The sequence below is a fragment of the Nematolebias whitei genome, chromosome 14, assembly GCF_014905685.2.
Source record: "Nematolebias whitei isolate Nwh7 chromosome 14, NemWhi1, whole genome shotgun sequence".
Classification (NCBI taxonomy): Eukaryota; Metazoa; Chordata; class Actinopteri; order Cyprinodontiformes; family Rivulidae; genus Nematolebias; species Nematolebias whitei.
Window position 1 is genome coordinate 13,920,391 of NC_056511.1, and position 17,697 is coordinate 13,938,087.

Sequence of the window (17,697 nt, forward strand, 5' to 3'; positions counted from 1 at the left end):
GGTCTAAGAAAAGTGCAGCACAATGATCCTTGGTAGTGCTTCAACAATGTCATTAAACCTTCAGCGAAGCAGTCATTATACATGCATGTTTTTGGTCTGTGGGAGGAAACCGGAGAAACCCCACACTTGCACAGAGAGAACATGTAAACTCCACCCACAGAAAGCCCCCCGGCCTATAAAGAAACCGATGCAACATCGGCCTCTGGGGTCGCTGTCATCTGAGTACGTGTACACATCATTTAGACGTCGGGGCATCAACCGGCGCATACACCAGATAGCCCGCTCAGATACAGCACAGCAACGACAGCGTTTGTTTAAAGGCAAGTTTCTACTTTAGTTATACATAAGTGAATAAATTAGGTTAGTATGATGAAATTTATTTTGCATTGCTAGTCGCACAGTAAAGTTTAATTCATCATCATTTTATCAGGTCTCTCTTGTAAATGAGTCCTCGAGGCTCAATGGGATTTACCTGTATAAATAAAGGTTGATTGATCAGTTCCTGCCCTCAGAAGATTTAAACTCCTCTTTTACTATTTCTAGCTGGATATTGCGCCATTTTACCGCAAAGGAGTAGACTCAGAGTTTCGTCATGACAAGAACCGGTGTCAGAGGGTAGAAGTCACTTGCCTTGGTTACTTGGGACACTAAAGGTAGTAAGTAAATATTAATTTTCAACGATTGAAATGAACTGTCTGTTTTAATCGCCTCATAATGCGTTTCTGATTCACCGCCGAAAGAACAGTTCATGAGCTTTTTACGTATATAGCTACAACAAAATCTTTGTTTACATCAGCTAGCTAACACAGGGCAAGCTAGCTAGATGAGTTTTGTGGCTGTTTAGCTAGCTGGAAGTTTGTCAGCTGCTTCGACCTGCTGAAATATTTTTTTAATCAAATTTTATTACATTCATTGTCGTCGAACATACGATTTACAGTGAAGATTACCTGTTTGTGTGTTAACATGCTAACCTTTAGGGCTAACCCTTAGGCTACAACGTAGCTTAGCGAGTTTTCGTTTTCATATATTCTTAATCTAGTCTCTTACTTTATTTTTAAGAGAAATAAATAAATAAACTAATCTAGACACAAAATCTTAATAGTCTCACAGGCTGTTAGATATTAGGTGTTTGCTACATGTGTCCAAGTTAAAGTTAACATGTTTCTGTTGAAGGAATGTAAATGACTGAGGATCAGGAAGCCCAGGAGAATGAGCTGCTTGCTTTAGCAAGTATCTATGATGAAGAGGAGTTCCGCCGTGCGGAGTCTGCACAAGGAGGAGAGATCCAACTCTGTCTGGAGCTGCCTCCTGAGTTTAAAGTGGTTGTTAAAGGTACAGATGTGAGCAAAGTGCACAGATCAGCTTTAATGTGCAGGGCTATTTTTGACTATGCCTTTGTCCTTCTGAGCAGTTTTATATGAAATGCAAGCAAACTTACTCTGTGTTGCAGGAGAGAAGACAACTGAACATAATGTCTGCTTCCTGCCTCCACTGATGCTCAATTTTGAGCTTCCTTCAGACTATCCATCCACATCTCCCCCAGTTTTCACTCTCAGCTCTAAATGGATCACCAAAGCTCAGGTAAGATTCGTACTAATAAAAATATTTCCTTGTAATAGCAGATAAAAGACAAGCACATCTCTGCACACTTCAGCTGCCCAACCATTGATTTTTTTTAATACTCTTTTATTGCTTGATTCATTCAGTTAAGCACTCTCTGTCATCGCCTGGATGAGTTGTGGGAGGAAAACCAGGGTTTTGAGATTCTCTTCATGTGGATCCAGTTCCTCAAAGAGGAAACTCTGGAATTTCTGGGTATTAAGTCTCCGCTTGAAGTCATCGGGAAGAAAAAGGCTACTGGTGAACAAAGGAAAACGGACCTTGCGGCTAAAGGTTAGATTATATTTCTGTATTTTAATCACTCAAAGTACCTTAGTAATACTCATGCCAGCAAAAAAAAAAATACAAAGTAGATAAATTTGCATTTTATTTTATATGTTTAATTGTATTGTGAGTTATTAAAATTTTACTCCAGCTGCAGACAACTACATGCTACATAAACATTCAGTCATGTATTTGTGTTGTTCCCAAAGCCAGCATCCTCTGTTTCTCTGCTTGTCTCATATTTGGTGTTTCCTGTTCTGGTGATCCAGTGTCTTTTAAGGAAGGGCATTTCTATCACTTCCTCCACTGGATCTCTAAAACACCATCTTCTAGTAAAAGATTAAAGGGGGGGGGGGGGGAATTGAATCTCTTTATAGACTATTTTTAAACAACATACAGAAATTTATAAGCAAAGGTTTTATACTCCAGCTTAAGTTTCACATTTGATTTGTGCTGTTTTAATGTCAGTCTGCTGGTGACATATTTTTCTAATGTTGCAGATTTTAACATTCAGTCTGGAAGAAGCTAAAGATAAATTATTATTATTATTATTTTGCTAATGCTTTGCAGTATGGTCAGTTTGTCTTATATGTGTTTTTATATGAGCATTTACATTTTACTTCTGTTTGTATAATTTATAATAAGAATGATCATCTTTTATTTTATCCAAGTTTTTTTTTAATTAGATTATATACTTGGTGAAATAAAAAGCAGTTTCTCATCTAAAAATAAGCAACCTTACTCAAACTTGTGTGTGCATTATTGTATTTGTGTATTCAAACAGCTTTTTGCTCTCATTCCAGGTGGGGCACAATGCACCAACCAACCCGAGAAGCCAAAGGAGAAAAAGACGGAGGTGACTAAAGAGAAATCTAAGCAGCATAGTTTGTCATCGTACAAACTGGATCCCCGTGCCGTCGTTTTGATGGACCCACATTCTGACCCCCTCGCTCAGCTTCTTGACTTTGACGAGGCGCAGCGGCAGAGAGTGTTTGACAGCAAAACATTTTTGTGCGGAATCTGTTTCGGGGATAAACTGGGCTCCAACTGTCTCTGCTTTAAAGAGTGCCAGCATGTTTACTGCAAGGCCTGCTTGACAGAATATTTTGAGATTCAAATACAGGATGGCAACGTTCAGTGCCTTAACTGTCCTGAGCCCAAATGTACCTCAGTCGCCACACCATCGCAGGTAAGACAATAGAGCAGATTTGTTCCAAAAAGTTAAGCTTCAATCCATCTATGTAACTTAGTATTTTCAGTTTTTCAATCATATCAGCAGTTCCTCTATACCTTCAGTTTTTCTTTTTATCTTTAAGGTAAAGCAGCTAGTTGATGAGGACCTGTTTGCCCGATACGACCGTTTGCTGCTTCAGTCCAGTTTGGACTTGATGGCGGATGTCGTGTACTGTCCGCGCTTGTCCTGTGGCACTGCAGTAATGGTGGAACCAGACACAACCATGGGCATCTGCTCAGCATGCCAGTATGCTTTTTGCACACTGTGCAAGCTGGGCTACCATGGTGTCTCTCACTGTAAAATCACTGCAGGTAACGCCACAGAAAATGCTTTTGTTGTTATTTTTTTTTTGTTTTAATATTATAAAATTAAACATAAAACTACAGAAGCGCTTTAGAGCCACTGTGCAATAAATGTTTTTTTTTTTCTTGAATTTTGAATATTTTATTATTATGGGAAAAGTCAGAATTCTGAGAGGAAAAAAAATATTTTTTTGCACTGTGGCCCTTATCCTCTTTGGTATAAAATAATATTTACAGTAAAAAGCACAAAAAAAAAGTTAATTTCCATTTTTCTTCCTTGCTCCACAGATGATCTGCGTAACCTGAGAGACGAGTATCTGTCGGCCACAGCTGAGGGACAGAAGTTCATGGAGCAACGCTTCGGGAAGAGGGTGGTCCAGAAAGCTGTGGAGGAGTCTTTTAGCAGGGACTGGCTCAATGAGAACTGTAAATGCTGCCCCAGATGTGGAACAAATATTCAGGTAGACCCCGCCCCTCCTTACTGTAGAACTGTAGCTTCATCTTTACCAACAGGGGTCAGTGTTTACCAGTGACACATTTTAAATTTGAAACAAACCGTACAGAGTTTGATGCATTGATGCACATGGACTGCTGGAGATAAGCATCAGCTCCCTGCAACTCAAAAAGGAGAAGCAGGTAACAAAAAAAGATGGCTGGATCATGATTTTTTTACATTCTGTCTTGTGTGTGTGTCTCATTAGAAAGTGGACGGCTGTAATAAGATGACCTGCACTTCCTGCAAACAGTACTTCTGCTGGCTGTGCCTGGGTGCTCTCAGCAAAGTCAACCCATACAGTCACTTTAACAATCCTCATTCACCCTGTTATAACCGGTATGTTCATGCTCTGTCTACTTCTCCACATGAAACGACCATTTGTCCACACGGTGACCGTCTTTTCTTGCTTGCTGCAGACTCTTCCTCGGCGTAGATGTGGATGAAGACGATTTTTGGAGCGACGAAGAGGACTGAAACCAGTGGAGTGCCTCAGAGCTGTTCGTGTCATTTGAATGCACTTTATATCTCATGTAATCATCACTTTTTTTCTGGGACTCCGGCTACACCTGAATTTGTCTACATCCGTATGCTTAAATACTTTTGTCACTGGTTCGAGTACGGTCGGGCAAAAGGGAAAGGAAACGTTCTTTATTTGGATGCTTGAAGCTAATAGTTGCGTAAATATGTCAGATGTCATGCATCTACATTATTTACTTATACTTAAATAGAAAAAATATATTTACTTTTTCTGTTATTTTTTTTGTAATAAAACATCACAGTTACACACACACACACACACACACACACACATATATATATATATATATATATATATATATATATATATATATACACACACACATAATATTATATGTTATTATATGTTATTCTGCAGATTGGATCTTCTAGGTGTATTTTGTCCACCCTTTCATCGTGCAATTTGACCTTTTTCAGGCTTGTAACGATAAATAAATGGCCGTGGATTCACTGGCTCAAGTTTGCTCAATAAATTTAACCCATTTGTTCTCAATTGAAAACCTCTTGCAATAAGAAGACCAGTACTGAGCTGCTTTTAAAACTAATTACAATATGTACGTTTTGATTTGTCCAAAGTACAACAGCAGTAATTCTTCGATCTTTAAGGTGGAATAATGGATAATAATAGTAACAATAATAATAAAAATGGATGGTACAGGATATGATTAAGGCAGCAAACTCGTCTTAATTCGTTTTGGCGTCCAGCTTAATTTAAAACATTGTTTCTAATCAGTGTGGTAAACTCATGCATTTCTTCAAAAACACATGCAGAGTGTTATTACGAAGTTTAATCTTTCATTTATTTAATGGGATTTGATTTCTTTTTCTTTTCTTATCCAGTTAAAGATGTAAAGGTTTATGCTTTCATAAGAATAGTCCATAACAGAAATGTGGAAAATGTCCAACACAAAGCCACCTTTAGGTTATCCAGACTGCTTCTTATTTGGTTCAGTTATGATTGTTGATTATAATTATGGCGAATGGAGAAACCTTTTAGTTGCTTTTGTGAAAAAACAAAGTTTCCACTTTTTGAATTTGGACTATCGTTTGGTTTATTTTCCACACATCTTCTATTGCAACTATTTATTTTCAAATTTTACTAAATATTTGTGTCAAATTTAGGTTCTAAAAGCTTTAAATTGTCAATAAGCAAAAACTGTTTTATACTGTGTCAATGTAATATTTATTATGGATTTGAAAGGATTCTATAAATGTTAGCTGAATGTGTTGCTTCTCACTGCTCGAACGCTGCAGACCAGTTTGTGAGTTGATGCTGATGTGAACAGATTGAAGATGATGTTTAATATGAAAATGCACACGGATTGGTTTAGGCCCGTTTCGACGGAGACAGCAAAAATAAACGTCCCAGGATCTGATTTGTGCGTTTCATTTATTCAGATACAACACACATAATTACACTTAATATTTGACAGCTGAGCGTTTATCTGGTGTTAAAGCTTAAAAGAGATGCAAATTGACCAAGATACCCAAATATTTTGTAGGAATCAGTAAACTCGATATAGGAGCTCAATAGGATAATAAGGGTCTGGCATTAAAAAAAAAGACAAAAGATCATTGTGTTGAAAATGAACTTATTTTGCATTCATTTTTTACTCGAGTTATCCTGCTGATACCAAGTTGACTGAAACATGAGTCCAACACAAGTGATGCTGAAGTGTTTATTTAACCAGATCTGAAGGATTTAGGATGTTTTAATTCCCATGGTTTATATAAATATAAATTAAGGTTGAATGAATGTCTGTTTTAGGTCATAAGCAGACCTACCAAATGTAGATGCACACATCTTTCACAAAATATGTTGAGAAAAATGATCATTTCTGTCCATTTTAAAATTTATTCTCCACACATTTTGTCTCTGGTAACAAAAATAATCCCCATTTTATCATACTGTGTTTTAAAATGGTGCAAATATAAAGTTAAAGCAACAATGTCATGTTTTTACACGACTCGCACAAAACATTTGAGTGTATTTCAGCTTTTTATCTCAACATGAAGTTTAAAACACCTTTTAAAGCATAAGATAAATATACAACAGTTTCTATTTGTATACAGTTTAACTACCTACAGACAAAAATACATAATTTAAATTTTACCTGTTTGTTATTTGACGGATTAAAATCTATAGTTCTATTTCAAATGCAGATGAAATGTTGCATACAACTTGGTTTTCTTTAAACTTGTTTTTTTAATTGATTCTGACAAAACATTTTCTCTTAAGGTTATCAAAAAAAAAAAGAGCTCCAGTAACAAACTGATAAAAGTCCAAGAATTTCCTGTGCTGTCCCACGCACTGCTCTGTGCAGAGGTTCAGCTCCTAACAGCATCTTGTTACCTGATGACCCGTGTTTCCCCGGTGATCCAGAGGTTAGCCCGTGACACAGACGCAAACAATGCAACAAACAAAGAGCCCACATTTAACCTGAAACTGAAAAGGGACAACATTGTGTGAACCCTTTTGGCCAGAGTTGCTGACTGTGGAGAACCCTTTAAAATGGCCCCTCTCTCCTGTCCTGTTCCCTGACTCGTGCTCTTGTTTTGAACCCCTCCTGTCTCTTTCTCCATCCACACCGACCAACATCAACTGGGGTGATTCTGGGCCTTGGAACTGACACAAGAAACCAACATCTGGAGATTTTACTGCATCTTCATCCTTCACCACGTCCTCCTTGTTGGTTTAAAGAAGCAGGGCCAGACGAAGGTCGGTGGATTTTAGAGCTGAAGGTCATAAATTTGTTGTCAGCCATGGTCTGAAAAACTGAGCTGAATGAACAAACTCTGCTTAACTTTAGAGGCTATTGTGTTTTTACCATTACAGCAGTTTTATTATATAATACAGAATGCTATCGTAGGCCCTGGCTCACAACCCAACAGCTCTATGAATCACTGTGTTAGTAAAATATCAGCTGTTATTAACTAAGAGGCAAGATATTAAAAAAAGACGTATTTGATGTTGTAATGTTAACATTAAAATAACGATGAGATCAATTTAAATATCTATTTTTTAAGGGCTCCATGTCCAATAAAGATGAGAAGTATTTGATCATAAAGATATTTCTGTCTTATTCTTTTGGCTGATTTTTGAGACAAAAAAACTTGAATACACCGGCTACAAGAAGCCTCAGTGTTAATCAGATGTGGCCGGTCTTCACTTCTTCGACTCTGCACACCAGCAAGGGGTTATAACATGCTTTATTATGAACTAATATTTTAAAACGGTCTCCCTGAGTGGACTTTTGAACTACTTTTCAGAGCGTTCACTGAGTTTAACACCACTACAGGCAATATCTACTTACAGGTGCATCTAAAAAAGTTAGAATATCTTGGAAAAAGTTCAAAAATCACTTCATAAAGTGAAACTCTTACATAGATTCATCACACATGGACTGAAATATTTCAAGCCTTTATTTCTCGTAATTTTGATGTTTATGCTTTACAAATAATAAACAAAATTCAATTTGTCAGAAAATGAGAATATCCCACAGCCAGCTCTTGGTACCTTTGTCAGTGTAGGCAGGAGTCAAGTCCTGCTGGAAAATGAAATCAGCAACTCCATGAAGCTCGTCAGCAGAAAGAAGCACGAAGTCTCTAAAATGTCCTGGTAGATGCTGCGTTGACTGTGGACTTCAGGAAACACAGTGGACCAACACCAGCAGAGGACATGGCACCAAACCATCACAGACAGTAGAAAATTCACACTGGGCTTCAAGCAACATGGATTCTGGACCTCTCCACGCTTCCTCCAGACTCTGGGACCTTGATGTCCAAACGACATGCAAAATGTACTTTCATCTGAAAAGAGGACACTAGACCACCAAGCAACAGTCCAGTTCTTTTCATCCTCAGCAGGTAAGACACTTCTGATTGCCTCTGGTTCAGGAGTGGCTGGACTTGAGGAATGACACATTTGTAGCTCATGTCCAGGAGTTAATCAGCTGATCAGGGTGTGACTCCATGAGTTTACAATATTGAACATCTTCACAATATTCTAATTTTCTGACACTGATTTTTTTATTTTTCATTATCTGTCAGATGTAAAATCATCAAAATTACAAGAAATAAAGGCTTGAAATATTTCATTTGATGTGTGATGATTCAATATAATATGAGTTTCATTTTCTGAAATTACTGACAAAAATATTGGACTTTTTCATGATATTCTAAGTTTTTGAGGCGCGCCTGTGTGTGAACATCACTAAATAACGTCTTAATGTTTACTGTTTGAAATGATTATGAAAAATGATCTTTAGCTTCAGAATTTATTTAAAAAAAAAAAACTTTAAAAGCAAAAATTCTTCCAAAGTGCCTCATGGGTGTTTCTCTTGTTTTACACATCAAAACGCAGTGGAATGAACCTATAAAACAAACAAAAACCCCTAAACTTTAAGGATACTTTGTTTTCTTATCATAGCATAGATGGATTATTTAGGAACATAGCCAGTGGAGCTCAAAATATAATCATCTGGTCTGGTACAAAGCAGAGGCTATAATGATAACTCATCTACTCAGAAAGAGGCTGAGATCGAACCATCCACAGCCACCGAGGGGCCACGAACACCAGGAGCCATCATATGATGAACGACAACGACAGGCTGAGTGACAGAGAGCTGTCAGCTGTGGTGCAGAAGCTTTGGGACAATGATATCAACCGACTCACACCTGGAAAAGACTACAGGATCTCTCTGCAGGTGCACCATGCACACAAATACACATCTTACTTCTCACTCTTCCCCTCTTTACTGTAAAAAAAAAAAAAAAAAAGAGCAGCTTTAAGATCTACTGGAAAAACACAGTTATTATCTGTAAAAACAAGTTTGTGAAATAGCTTAGAATTGGTTTTGTTATCCTAGAATACATTCATCTTGCCAATTGGTGTCTTTGAGAGAAATAATGTATATATTTTTTTAACAATTAGGAGTAAAATAAAATTAAAAAAGGGCTTTCTCCTCTTGCCGCAGGGCAAAGCTGGAGACAGCATGGGCGTCAGCGACAACAGCAACGCAGCAGGATTTCCTCTGTTTACATTTGTCGATGAGAACATTTTCAAAAAGGAGACATTTTTAGGTAAGAGGTCAAGGTGGAGGGAAATATTTGCAGGAACTTTGTCAGTGGCGTGCATTAATCCGTTTGCATCTATGTTTTGTAACATGTCTTTGTGTTTTTTTTTGGGGGGGGGATGTATTTCTTGTGTGTCACTAACACCTAAACAGCTGTTCCATTATGTTCAAACATGATTGCTTTGTGCATTCCACACCGGTTTGCTGCTTTTCATTGCGTCACTTCCTCTCAGGGTAAAGCTCCTCCGTCTAATCTCGTTGTGTCGAGCAGCGTCGTGTTGTGTAATCACAAGCACAGGTCAGTTTGCTCAGTTCTCCTTATCAGGGCTGTTTTCTGCCTGCATTTGCCCTTGTTTACACACTATTTCCAGATCTGACTTATGTAACACCTGGCGATAACTCAGAGTTCAGCTTGAAGGTGAAAACATCTTATTCTAAATCTATTTCTCAATTGAATTGAAGGCGATTTACTTTGTAATAAGGAACTCCAGTGAGTGAACACGACATTCTCATAAAAACTGAGTAAAATCATATAATCTTGATACAAACACAGTAAAACATTTACCGTATTTTTCGGACTATAAGGCGCACCGGATTATAAGGTGCATTAACCGAAACAATTTCATTTTGACCGATTTTTGAGCACCGTGTACCACCTAAAATCGGTTTGAGGTCAGTAAGCACAATCAGAATTACTACATAAAGCACACTGGATTATAAGGCTCACTGTCGATTTTTGAGAAAATTAAAGGATTTTAAGTGCCTTATAGTCCGAGAAATACGGTAATAAAAAGGGTATGAGCACAGCTAGAATCTTTCCTGCCTTGTTAAGAAACCTCGGGTTGATTCCAAACAAAACAAAAGGCTGTTGTGGCAGCAAAGCCAACAAAACTTGAGCAGCAGCAAAAGGAGGCAAGAGGAGACTCAAGGCAGAACAGGGTAAACCGGACGTGACGTAGGAACACGCAATGCCCAAACTTTATGGACTGGGGCTGATGAGAGAAGTGGCTGCAGCTGTGACAGCTGAAACAGGACCAGGTGTAGATGGGCATGGCAGACTGGTTGGAAAAGTACCGTATTTTTAGGACTAAGGCGCACTTAAAATCCTTTAATTTTCTCAAAAATCGACAGTGAGCCTTATAATCAGGTGCACTTTCTGTATTCATTCTGGTTGTGCTTACTGACCTCGAACCAATTTTATGTGGTTATTGCGAATGAGTTGAATAAAGTTTGGCTTATCTGACTGTTACACTGTAGTGTACAATTACACTTTACACTGTAGTATAAAGCGCTGTGAGTATTTTGACAAGATAGAAAGGTGCTATATAAATACAGTACATTTACTGTTTTGTTTCACTTAATGCGCCTTATAATCCGGTGCGCTTTATAATCCGGTGCGCCTTATAATCCGGTGCGCCTTATAGTCCAAAAAATACGGTACTGTCTGAGGCAGACGTGGCTGAGTCGACACAGAAGGGACAAACGGAGACCGTTTCCTTCAACGTGTGCTGTGTTTCTGTTGTGCTATACAAAACCAGGAAACAATGCGAACGGTTAAAACTCTCTTCACAAACACACTGTAAAGTATCGTAACGACTGTAACGACACCAATAATTAAAATTAAACCCCCAAATAAAGGACTGCGAGCTGGGCGATTTGATTAAATCTATTGCAGTTTCACATGGTCCGAACCATCTTGCAATTTGGATCTCTCTTTGGAAAGTTCAATTCAGTTTATGTATATAGTGCCAAGTAACAACAGAAGTCATCTCAGGGCACTGAACAGAATCCTTCACATACATAAAAATTCAGTTAGTAACTGTATTTATCTCAGGTATGGTAGTGTAACCAGCAGATTGTGTTGAGTCTACATTTTGTTGCAGTCTCCCATCCTTAGCAAGCACAAAGGCAACAGTGGAAAGGAAAAACTCCCTTTTAACAGGAAGAAACCTCCAGCAGAACCAGGCTCAGGAGGACAAGTGGCCATCTTCGTCAACCGGCTGGGTTTGAGAGGACAGGAAGGAAAAACGGACACAGAATGGCAGGTCCAGAATGGAGACGAGCAGGTCCCTCACTAGGAGGAAAGACAAAAACAAACAAACAAACAAAAAAAAAAACAACACATGTTAAGATAGAAATAATTATACAAACTATTAATTTGTGATTATTCATTTGATGAAATTATGTCAATTTGTCCTCTAGTAGTCTAAGCCTATTGCAGCATAGGATAAGGGATAGGTCAGGAAACCAAGACAACCCCAACTATAGGATTTCTCAAAAAGGAAAGTATCAATCCCAGTCTTAAAACTGGACAATGTGTCAGCCCTATGGACAGAAACTGGAAGTTAGTTCCTTAAGAGAGGAGCCTGATAAATGAAAGACCTTCCTCCCATTCTGCTTTTGGAAACCCTAGGAACCGCAAGTAAACCTGCAGTCTGAGATCGAAGTGCTCTGTTAGGAAAATACGGAACAATAAGATCTGTAATATAAAGTAAAATCACAATACTTATATTTTTATCTCATGACAAAAGTAGGACATAAGCTTTCTCTCTCAAACTGACATAATCTTTACAGATGTGTTCATAACTCTGGTAGTTAAGCAGTTATGTTCTAAAACAGTGTAGCATTAACGTAAAGGGTTTTATTCTTCAAACTAAAAGAACACTTTGCTGTCATTTGCATTTTGACGTGAATGTCTTGTTGTCAAGTCCTCGTTTCTGTCTTGAACGTGACGCATCTTGTCTTACACCGATCAAAATCCTCAACATTTGTTTCCGCAGCTTTCATCTCTCTTCTGGATAACTATGAAAGTGATACTGGTGAGCCGGAAATTGTAACTCCCGAAGAGGTGGCAGAGAACCACAAGTTCCTGGACTCCATCGTTCAGACTTCCACTATGAAGGTACCTTTTTTTTTTTTTGAGAAATACCCCACTTTCATGCAGCCAAAATATATTCTATAAAACAATTATGTCTATTTAGAAATTAACAGTACAAGTTCATGTCAACAGCTTTGAGTATTTGTACCTCAAACATAGAGGATGAATCTCCACCTTTGTGTACCAAATTAAGCTCACAAACACCAGAATTGCATTAATTTTTGTTTTTAAAAACCTTCCCATCAGGTTGATATGTACAACCACACATCTTTGAGTTGGCATTTACTTCGTTTTGTAACTTTAGTGTTGAGTGTGATTAACGTAGTTTGGCTGTAAACTCAGCAAGTGGTTTCACAGTAAAACCACTGACTACAGCAACATTTTTGTCTCGCTGTGAGATAAAAATGCGTGAGCCTGAAAACATGCTTGATCTGAAATTATCACATTTATCGTCATTTGTGCTTGCATTGGCTCTAAGACCTAAAGTCAGAAAGTTGTTAAGATTCTGGTTAACCAATTTTTATTTCATCTGAATCTGACATGGTTGAAAATAAAAACAATTTCTAAGCTAAGTAATATTTCCTAACCGTGAATATTTTTAATGTTGTTTAAGAGGATGAAAAAACAACTCTGAACAAATTTCTTTTCTGTAAAATATTAAAACCATCAGTGAATTTATTCATACAAAGCAATGAGACGTTCAAACTTTTTATAAATTATGTTGATTGTGTCAAAGTTGATTCTGCATTTGCAATATTGTTTTACGTTTTTATGTACTTTTTAATGTAATCTTATTACTTCTGCGTCGTTTGAGTCAGTTTAGCCGTTCATTTATGAAAGGTGCTATGATTATTATTTTAGTTTTGGTAACTTTTATACTTTTCTTAATATTTTACATTATTTACAAACAATTTATCCATATAAATACAATGAGATAGTTTTGATTCCTGCAAACACATTCCTCTTTATGAAATATACTTCAGCATAAAGCTGTTTTTGTTTTTTATATTACGTTTAGCTTTTAGCTACTGTTTTGCTATTTGTAGCTTTTAGCTATACTTTTGCTACTTTCACTTTGTAGCTACCTATCTACTACTTTAAGTTTTTTAGGTAGCCTTTTGTTACTTTAAACTTTTCGGTACCATGTTGCTGCTACTTTTAGCTTCTGTTACTTTTACTTTTCAGTGAGCCTTTTGTTACTTTGCATCTGTAGCTAAATGTTTGCAACTTTTATCTTATATTTACTCTTGATATTTTTATCTAACCTTCCTTTTCATATTTTCCATTGTTAGCTAGCCTTTTGATATTTTTTCATTTGAGCTTGTGTTTTACTACTTTTAGCTTTAGTTAGTCTTTTGTTACTTTTAGCTTTTAGCTACCTTTCTGTTACTTTATCTTTTAGCTAGCATTTTGATATGTTTAGCTTTTAGATATGCTGCTGTAGATTCTCAGACATCCAGGACATTAGTAAAAATAAAAATTAGTTAAACAAACTAACAACTGTACTTCTGTTCTGTGGCTTAGATAGCTTTTTGATACATTTAGCTACCCCTTTACTACTCTTGCCTTCTAGCTAACAATTTTTTACTTTTAGCTTTAAGCTTGCCTTTTGCTACAGTTAGCTTTCAGCTAGTCTTTTACTCCTTTTAGCATGAAGGTAGTAATCATCTTCTTTGTGTTCTGCTTCTTGAGCGTTACCACCTCAGTTTTAGTTTCTTCAGCAGATTGCAGCAAAGCCATCCAGCCCTCAGCATTCAGATACTATTTTCACAGAAAACAAACACTTTCTCCTGTTTTAGTTTATTTGCTCATTTTGTTAGCTCCTGTAGTCCTCACTTCTTCTGCTTGTATTTTATTTCATTTGACTGTGCAGTGTGAAAAATGCACCCCTCTGTTGTTTAACACCTTTGCGGCTATAGGAGTAAAAAAATGGCAGCACTTGACAGAAGGAGCTCCAGTTTGTTTTTACTGTTTTCAGATAGCCCATAAGTACCTGGTGGAGAAGCATCTCTCTCCTGAAGATGACACAGAATTCAAGGAGCAGCTGTACAGGATCTGGTTTGAGCTCTATGCGAGGAGAGGATCCAGCAGGTGGGTGCGAACTGGAAAAACATCCAAATATAACTTCGGAACTCACACCAAGATGGTGACTGTTTCACTGAGAAACTGGCTCCTCATGACACAGACAAACATGAATAATCAAGACAACATGAAGGGGAAAATGTGTTCTTTTTTTTATTTCAGACCGGACTCTTCAGGGTTTGAACACGTATTTGTTGGGGAGACAAGAGGCGGTCGAACTGTCATTGGCTTTCACAACTGGATCCAGTTGTACTTGCAAGAAAAACTGGGGCACATTGATTATAAAGGCTACACTGTCACTGCAAATTCACCTCAGGTACCACATGCTGAATGAATGATTTTTACTTCTTGATTGACCAAATTGAATAGTGAATGTCGTTTTAAGAGTTACTTATTTATTCAGGTTCCAGTATCTTTATTATCCCCGAGGGGCCATTAGCTTCACAGTCAGTAGATATAAAACATCCACACTACACAAGACATTAAGACATTAAATTGTTACATTGTTTTTGACTATTTAATATCTGATAGTGTTTTAAACAACTTAACAAGTCTAACAAGGTAAAGTCAGATCCTCTGGATGAATTATTCTTAGATGAAACGTTTCGTCTTTTACGTGACCATCAGGGCATTACCGATCATTAGGGCACTAATGATCAATTGTTAGGGCACTAACGACCAATCGTTAGGGCACTAACGATCAGTAGTTAAGACATTAATGATCAATTGTTAGGGCACTAACGGTCAGTTGTTAGGGCACTAACGGTCAGTTGTTAGGGCACTAACCATCAATTGTTAGGGCACTAAAGAGCAATTGTTAGGGTACTAATGATCAATTGTTAGAGCACTAATGAGCAGTTGTTTGGGCACTAACGACCAAATGTTAGGGCACTAACGATCAGTAGTTAGGGCACTAACGATCAATTGTTAGGGCACTAACGATCAGTAGTTAGGGCACTAACGATCAATTGTTAGGGCCCTAACAATCAATTGTTAGGGCACTAACAATTAATTGTTAGGCTGATGTTTCTCCTTTTGCATGTGAACAAGCAGTTTTTGACTGTCACCAGCAAACTGGTAGATCCGCTATGAGAAGGTGCTATTTATAAGACTGAGTTTGTTGCAGCTCCTCAGACTGAAGAATTATTTTGGATAAAAGATGAAACATTTCAGCAAGAAGAATCCATCCAGGGGACCTGACTTTACCTTGTTAGATTGATCTACCTGGGTTATTGAGCATGCATTAGGATAGTAAGTGTTTTTTGTGTGTCTTCTGATGAAAATGTGCCAGAGACACTGTTCAGACTGATTTATTTCTCCTCACTTCTCTCTTTCCCCCCCCTTTCCTTTTTTCTCAACCCCTTCACTTCAGCCTGATGAGAACAAACACATCCTGGCTCTACAATTCAGCTGGAAGGACGGAATCAAGCCCAAGGGGAGCATCTTCATCGGCGTCAGTCCTGAGTTTGAGTTCGCCCTCTACACCCTCTGTTTCCTCAGCTCGCCCAATGAGCGCGTCAAAGTCCAGTTCAGCTTGTATGATGTGGAGATTGTTTGTCACCACTACAACCAAAAGCACATAGGCACCACCTATCCTGTGCTACTTAGGTACCAGAAGCCTAAGTAACTTGACTGGAAGTCACTCTGAGACATAACCTCTCTAATACTTGAGCTTACAGTGTCACGGCTACTGTTTTTGTCTTTTTATTTTAAAGAGTCAATAAAACTTCTCAAGATCCGTCTGCTTTTGTTAATCTTGTACATTCTGAGTGTGGAAGAATAAATGAGGCATTGTCACTGATGTGAATGGGTCACTCCCTAGAAGAGCCAAATAAATGGCTTTTATACTGGATGTAAAGCGGAATTTATCAGCAAGAAATTGTTGGATTTATGCTGATAGCACTAGTGGTGGGCACAGCTAACAAAAATGTTAGCTTCAATATATGTTCTGCTAAACAAAATTTAGTTCCGCTAGCTGTTAGCGGATTAGCGGAACTGTGCCCATCACTAGATTGAACCAACTATTGCAAAGTTACAGAGTACTAATGTAAAGCGAGCTCGTAAAAAAATAAAAAGTAATTATCTCACGTTCAGAATAGAAAGCATAAACATTTGGTTGTTGAAGTTTAGGTGTGTTTATTAATTGATTCAACCATCAACCTTCATTTATTAGCTTGAACATCTTTGCCTGTAAGAATAAATATTGCTTGAGGAATTGTGTGCATGTGTGTGTGTGCTTGGGGAGATCATTTAAATGTCTAACATTCTACTAAAAGTAAATATCTAATCTGTAGTTGCTGTGTCCAAAATTGTGGACTTGTGATTTGTACACACACAGACATGGTGTTTGTAAGGGAAGCTTGTATTTTCTGTTTGTTTGTGTACTTAGTTATATGGTGCAGAAGATATTTCATGATAAACGAACAGTGTGATGGAGTCAAAACAAACCCATGGTGCTCAGTGGGTAAACACAACTTAACCAACTAACTAACTAAATAAATAAAGGTAACACAATTTTCCAGTTTAATCTCAGATAAAGTTCACCTTAAAAGCCAGTTAGTGTTCAGTGTTCCACCTTTCAATACATATATAATAGGCTAAACTGATTTTATGTTTTAGCTTAATACTGAGAATTTTATGAAGTGAACTACAAATAGCAAAAAAAAAAAAAAAAAAAAAGTGTAGTTTTGAGTAGATTAAAAAACTATTTCTGTTGTGTATGGGGGTTTCTGTTTCTACTTACAGGTGTCCCTCATCGCCATCATCAAATGTTGGCAGGTATGTAATAGAGTAATTTTAATGTCATTGTTTAGGCTAGGATAAAGAGCCCTCATTCCCTAACACATACTTAAAGGTAATCAAAAACTATATCAAAGCCAAAGTCAACTTTATTGTCAAAACTGCACTATGTACAAGACATACACATTACACAAGATTGAAATTTCATTACTCTCAGACCCCTGGTGCAACAATAACCATTAAACCATTAAACATTTAATAAACATTAGCATAAAATGGAATAATAAAAGGATGATACAATCCTAAATTGTAAGTATTGCAGAATAAACTATAAAAAGTATATCTATAAGTATGAAGGTTCTGACATTGACAATTGTAGGAAAGTGACAAACATATGAAGTGAATGTACAAAGTACATGTATGAAGTCCCTGATATTGATTTAAAGGTAAAGTGACATATGCAATATAGT

At 37.4% G+C, this 17,697-nt stretch overlaps 2 protein-coding genes across 2 annotated transcripts; both read left to right on the top strand.

Annotated features, from left to right (window-relative positions):
* The first annotated feature begins 561 nt into the window (after positions 1-561).
* rnf14 (ring finger protein 14) lies at positions 562-4,687 on the top strand. The gene is made up of 9 exons (XM_037687299.1): positions 562-653; positions 1,174-1,332; positions 1,451-1,581; positions 1,707-1,893; positions 2,688-3,073; positions 3,201-3,429; positions 3,709-3,881; positions 4,122-4,252; positions 4,333-4,687. Exons 2-9 carry the CDS (start codon positions 1,182-1,184, stop codon positions 4,388-4,390), a joined length of 1,446 nt encoding a protein of 481 aa, XP_037543227.1. The 5' UTR covers positions 562-653; positions 1,174-1,181; the 3' UTR covers positions 4,391-4,687.
* Positions 4,688-6,994: 2,307 nt separating this feature from the next.
* On the top strand, positions 6,995-16,226 carry endou2 (endonuclease, polyU-specific 2). The gene is made up of 7 exons (XM_037687298.1): positions 6,995-7,172; positions 8,981-9,159; positions 9,430-9,535; positions 12,309-12,430; positions 14,385-14,497; positions 14,651-14,804; positions 15,861-16,226. Exons 2-7 carry the CDS (start codon positions 9,043-9,045, stop codon positions 16,113-16,115), a joined length of 867 nt encoding a protein of 288 aa, XP_037543226.1. The 5' UTR covers positions 6,995-7,172; positions 8,981-9,042; the 3' UTR covers positions 16,116-16,226.
* Positions 16,227-17,697: the final 1,471 nt, after the last annotated feature.

What these genes read in the sequence shown, in the direction of transcription:
- rnf14 (XM_037687299.1), top strand. Translation starts at nt 1,182, where the DNA reads ATGACTGAGGATCAGGAAGCCCAGGAGAATGAGCTGCTTGCTTTAGCA. An exon ending in AATGGATCACCAAAGCTCAG is followed by an intron (nt 1,582 to 1,706) that starts GTAAGATTCGTA and finishes TGATTCATTCAG; the next exon opens with TTAAGCACTCTCTGTCATCG. An exon ending in TCACTGTAAAATCACTGCAG is followed by an intron (nt 3,430 to 3,708) that starts GTAACGCCACAG and finishes CTTGCTCCACAG; the next exon opens with ATGATCTGCGTAACCTGAGA.
- endou2 (XM_037687298.1), top strand. Translation starts at nt 9,043, where the DNA reads ATGATGAACGACAACGACAGGCTGAGTGACAGAGAGCTGTCAGCTGTG. An exon ending in ACTACAGGATCTCTCTGCAG is followed by an intron (nt 9,160 to 9,429) that starts GTGCACCATGCA and finishes CTCTTGCCGCAG; the next exon opens with GGCAAAGCTGGAGACAGCAT. An exon ending in GCGAGGAGAGGATCCAGCAG is followed by an intron (nt 14,498 to 14,650) that starts GTGGGTGCGAAC and finishes TTTTTATTTCAG; the next exon opens with ACCGGACTCTTCAGGGTTTG.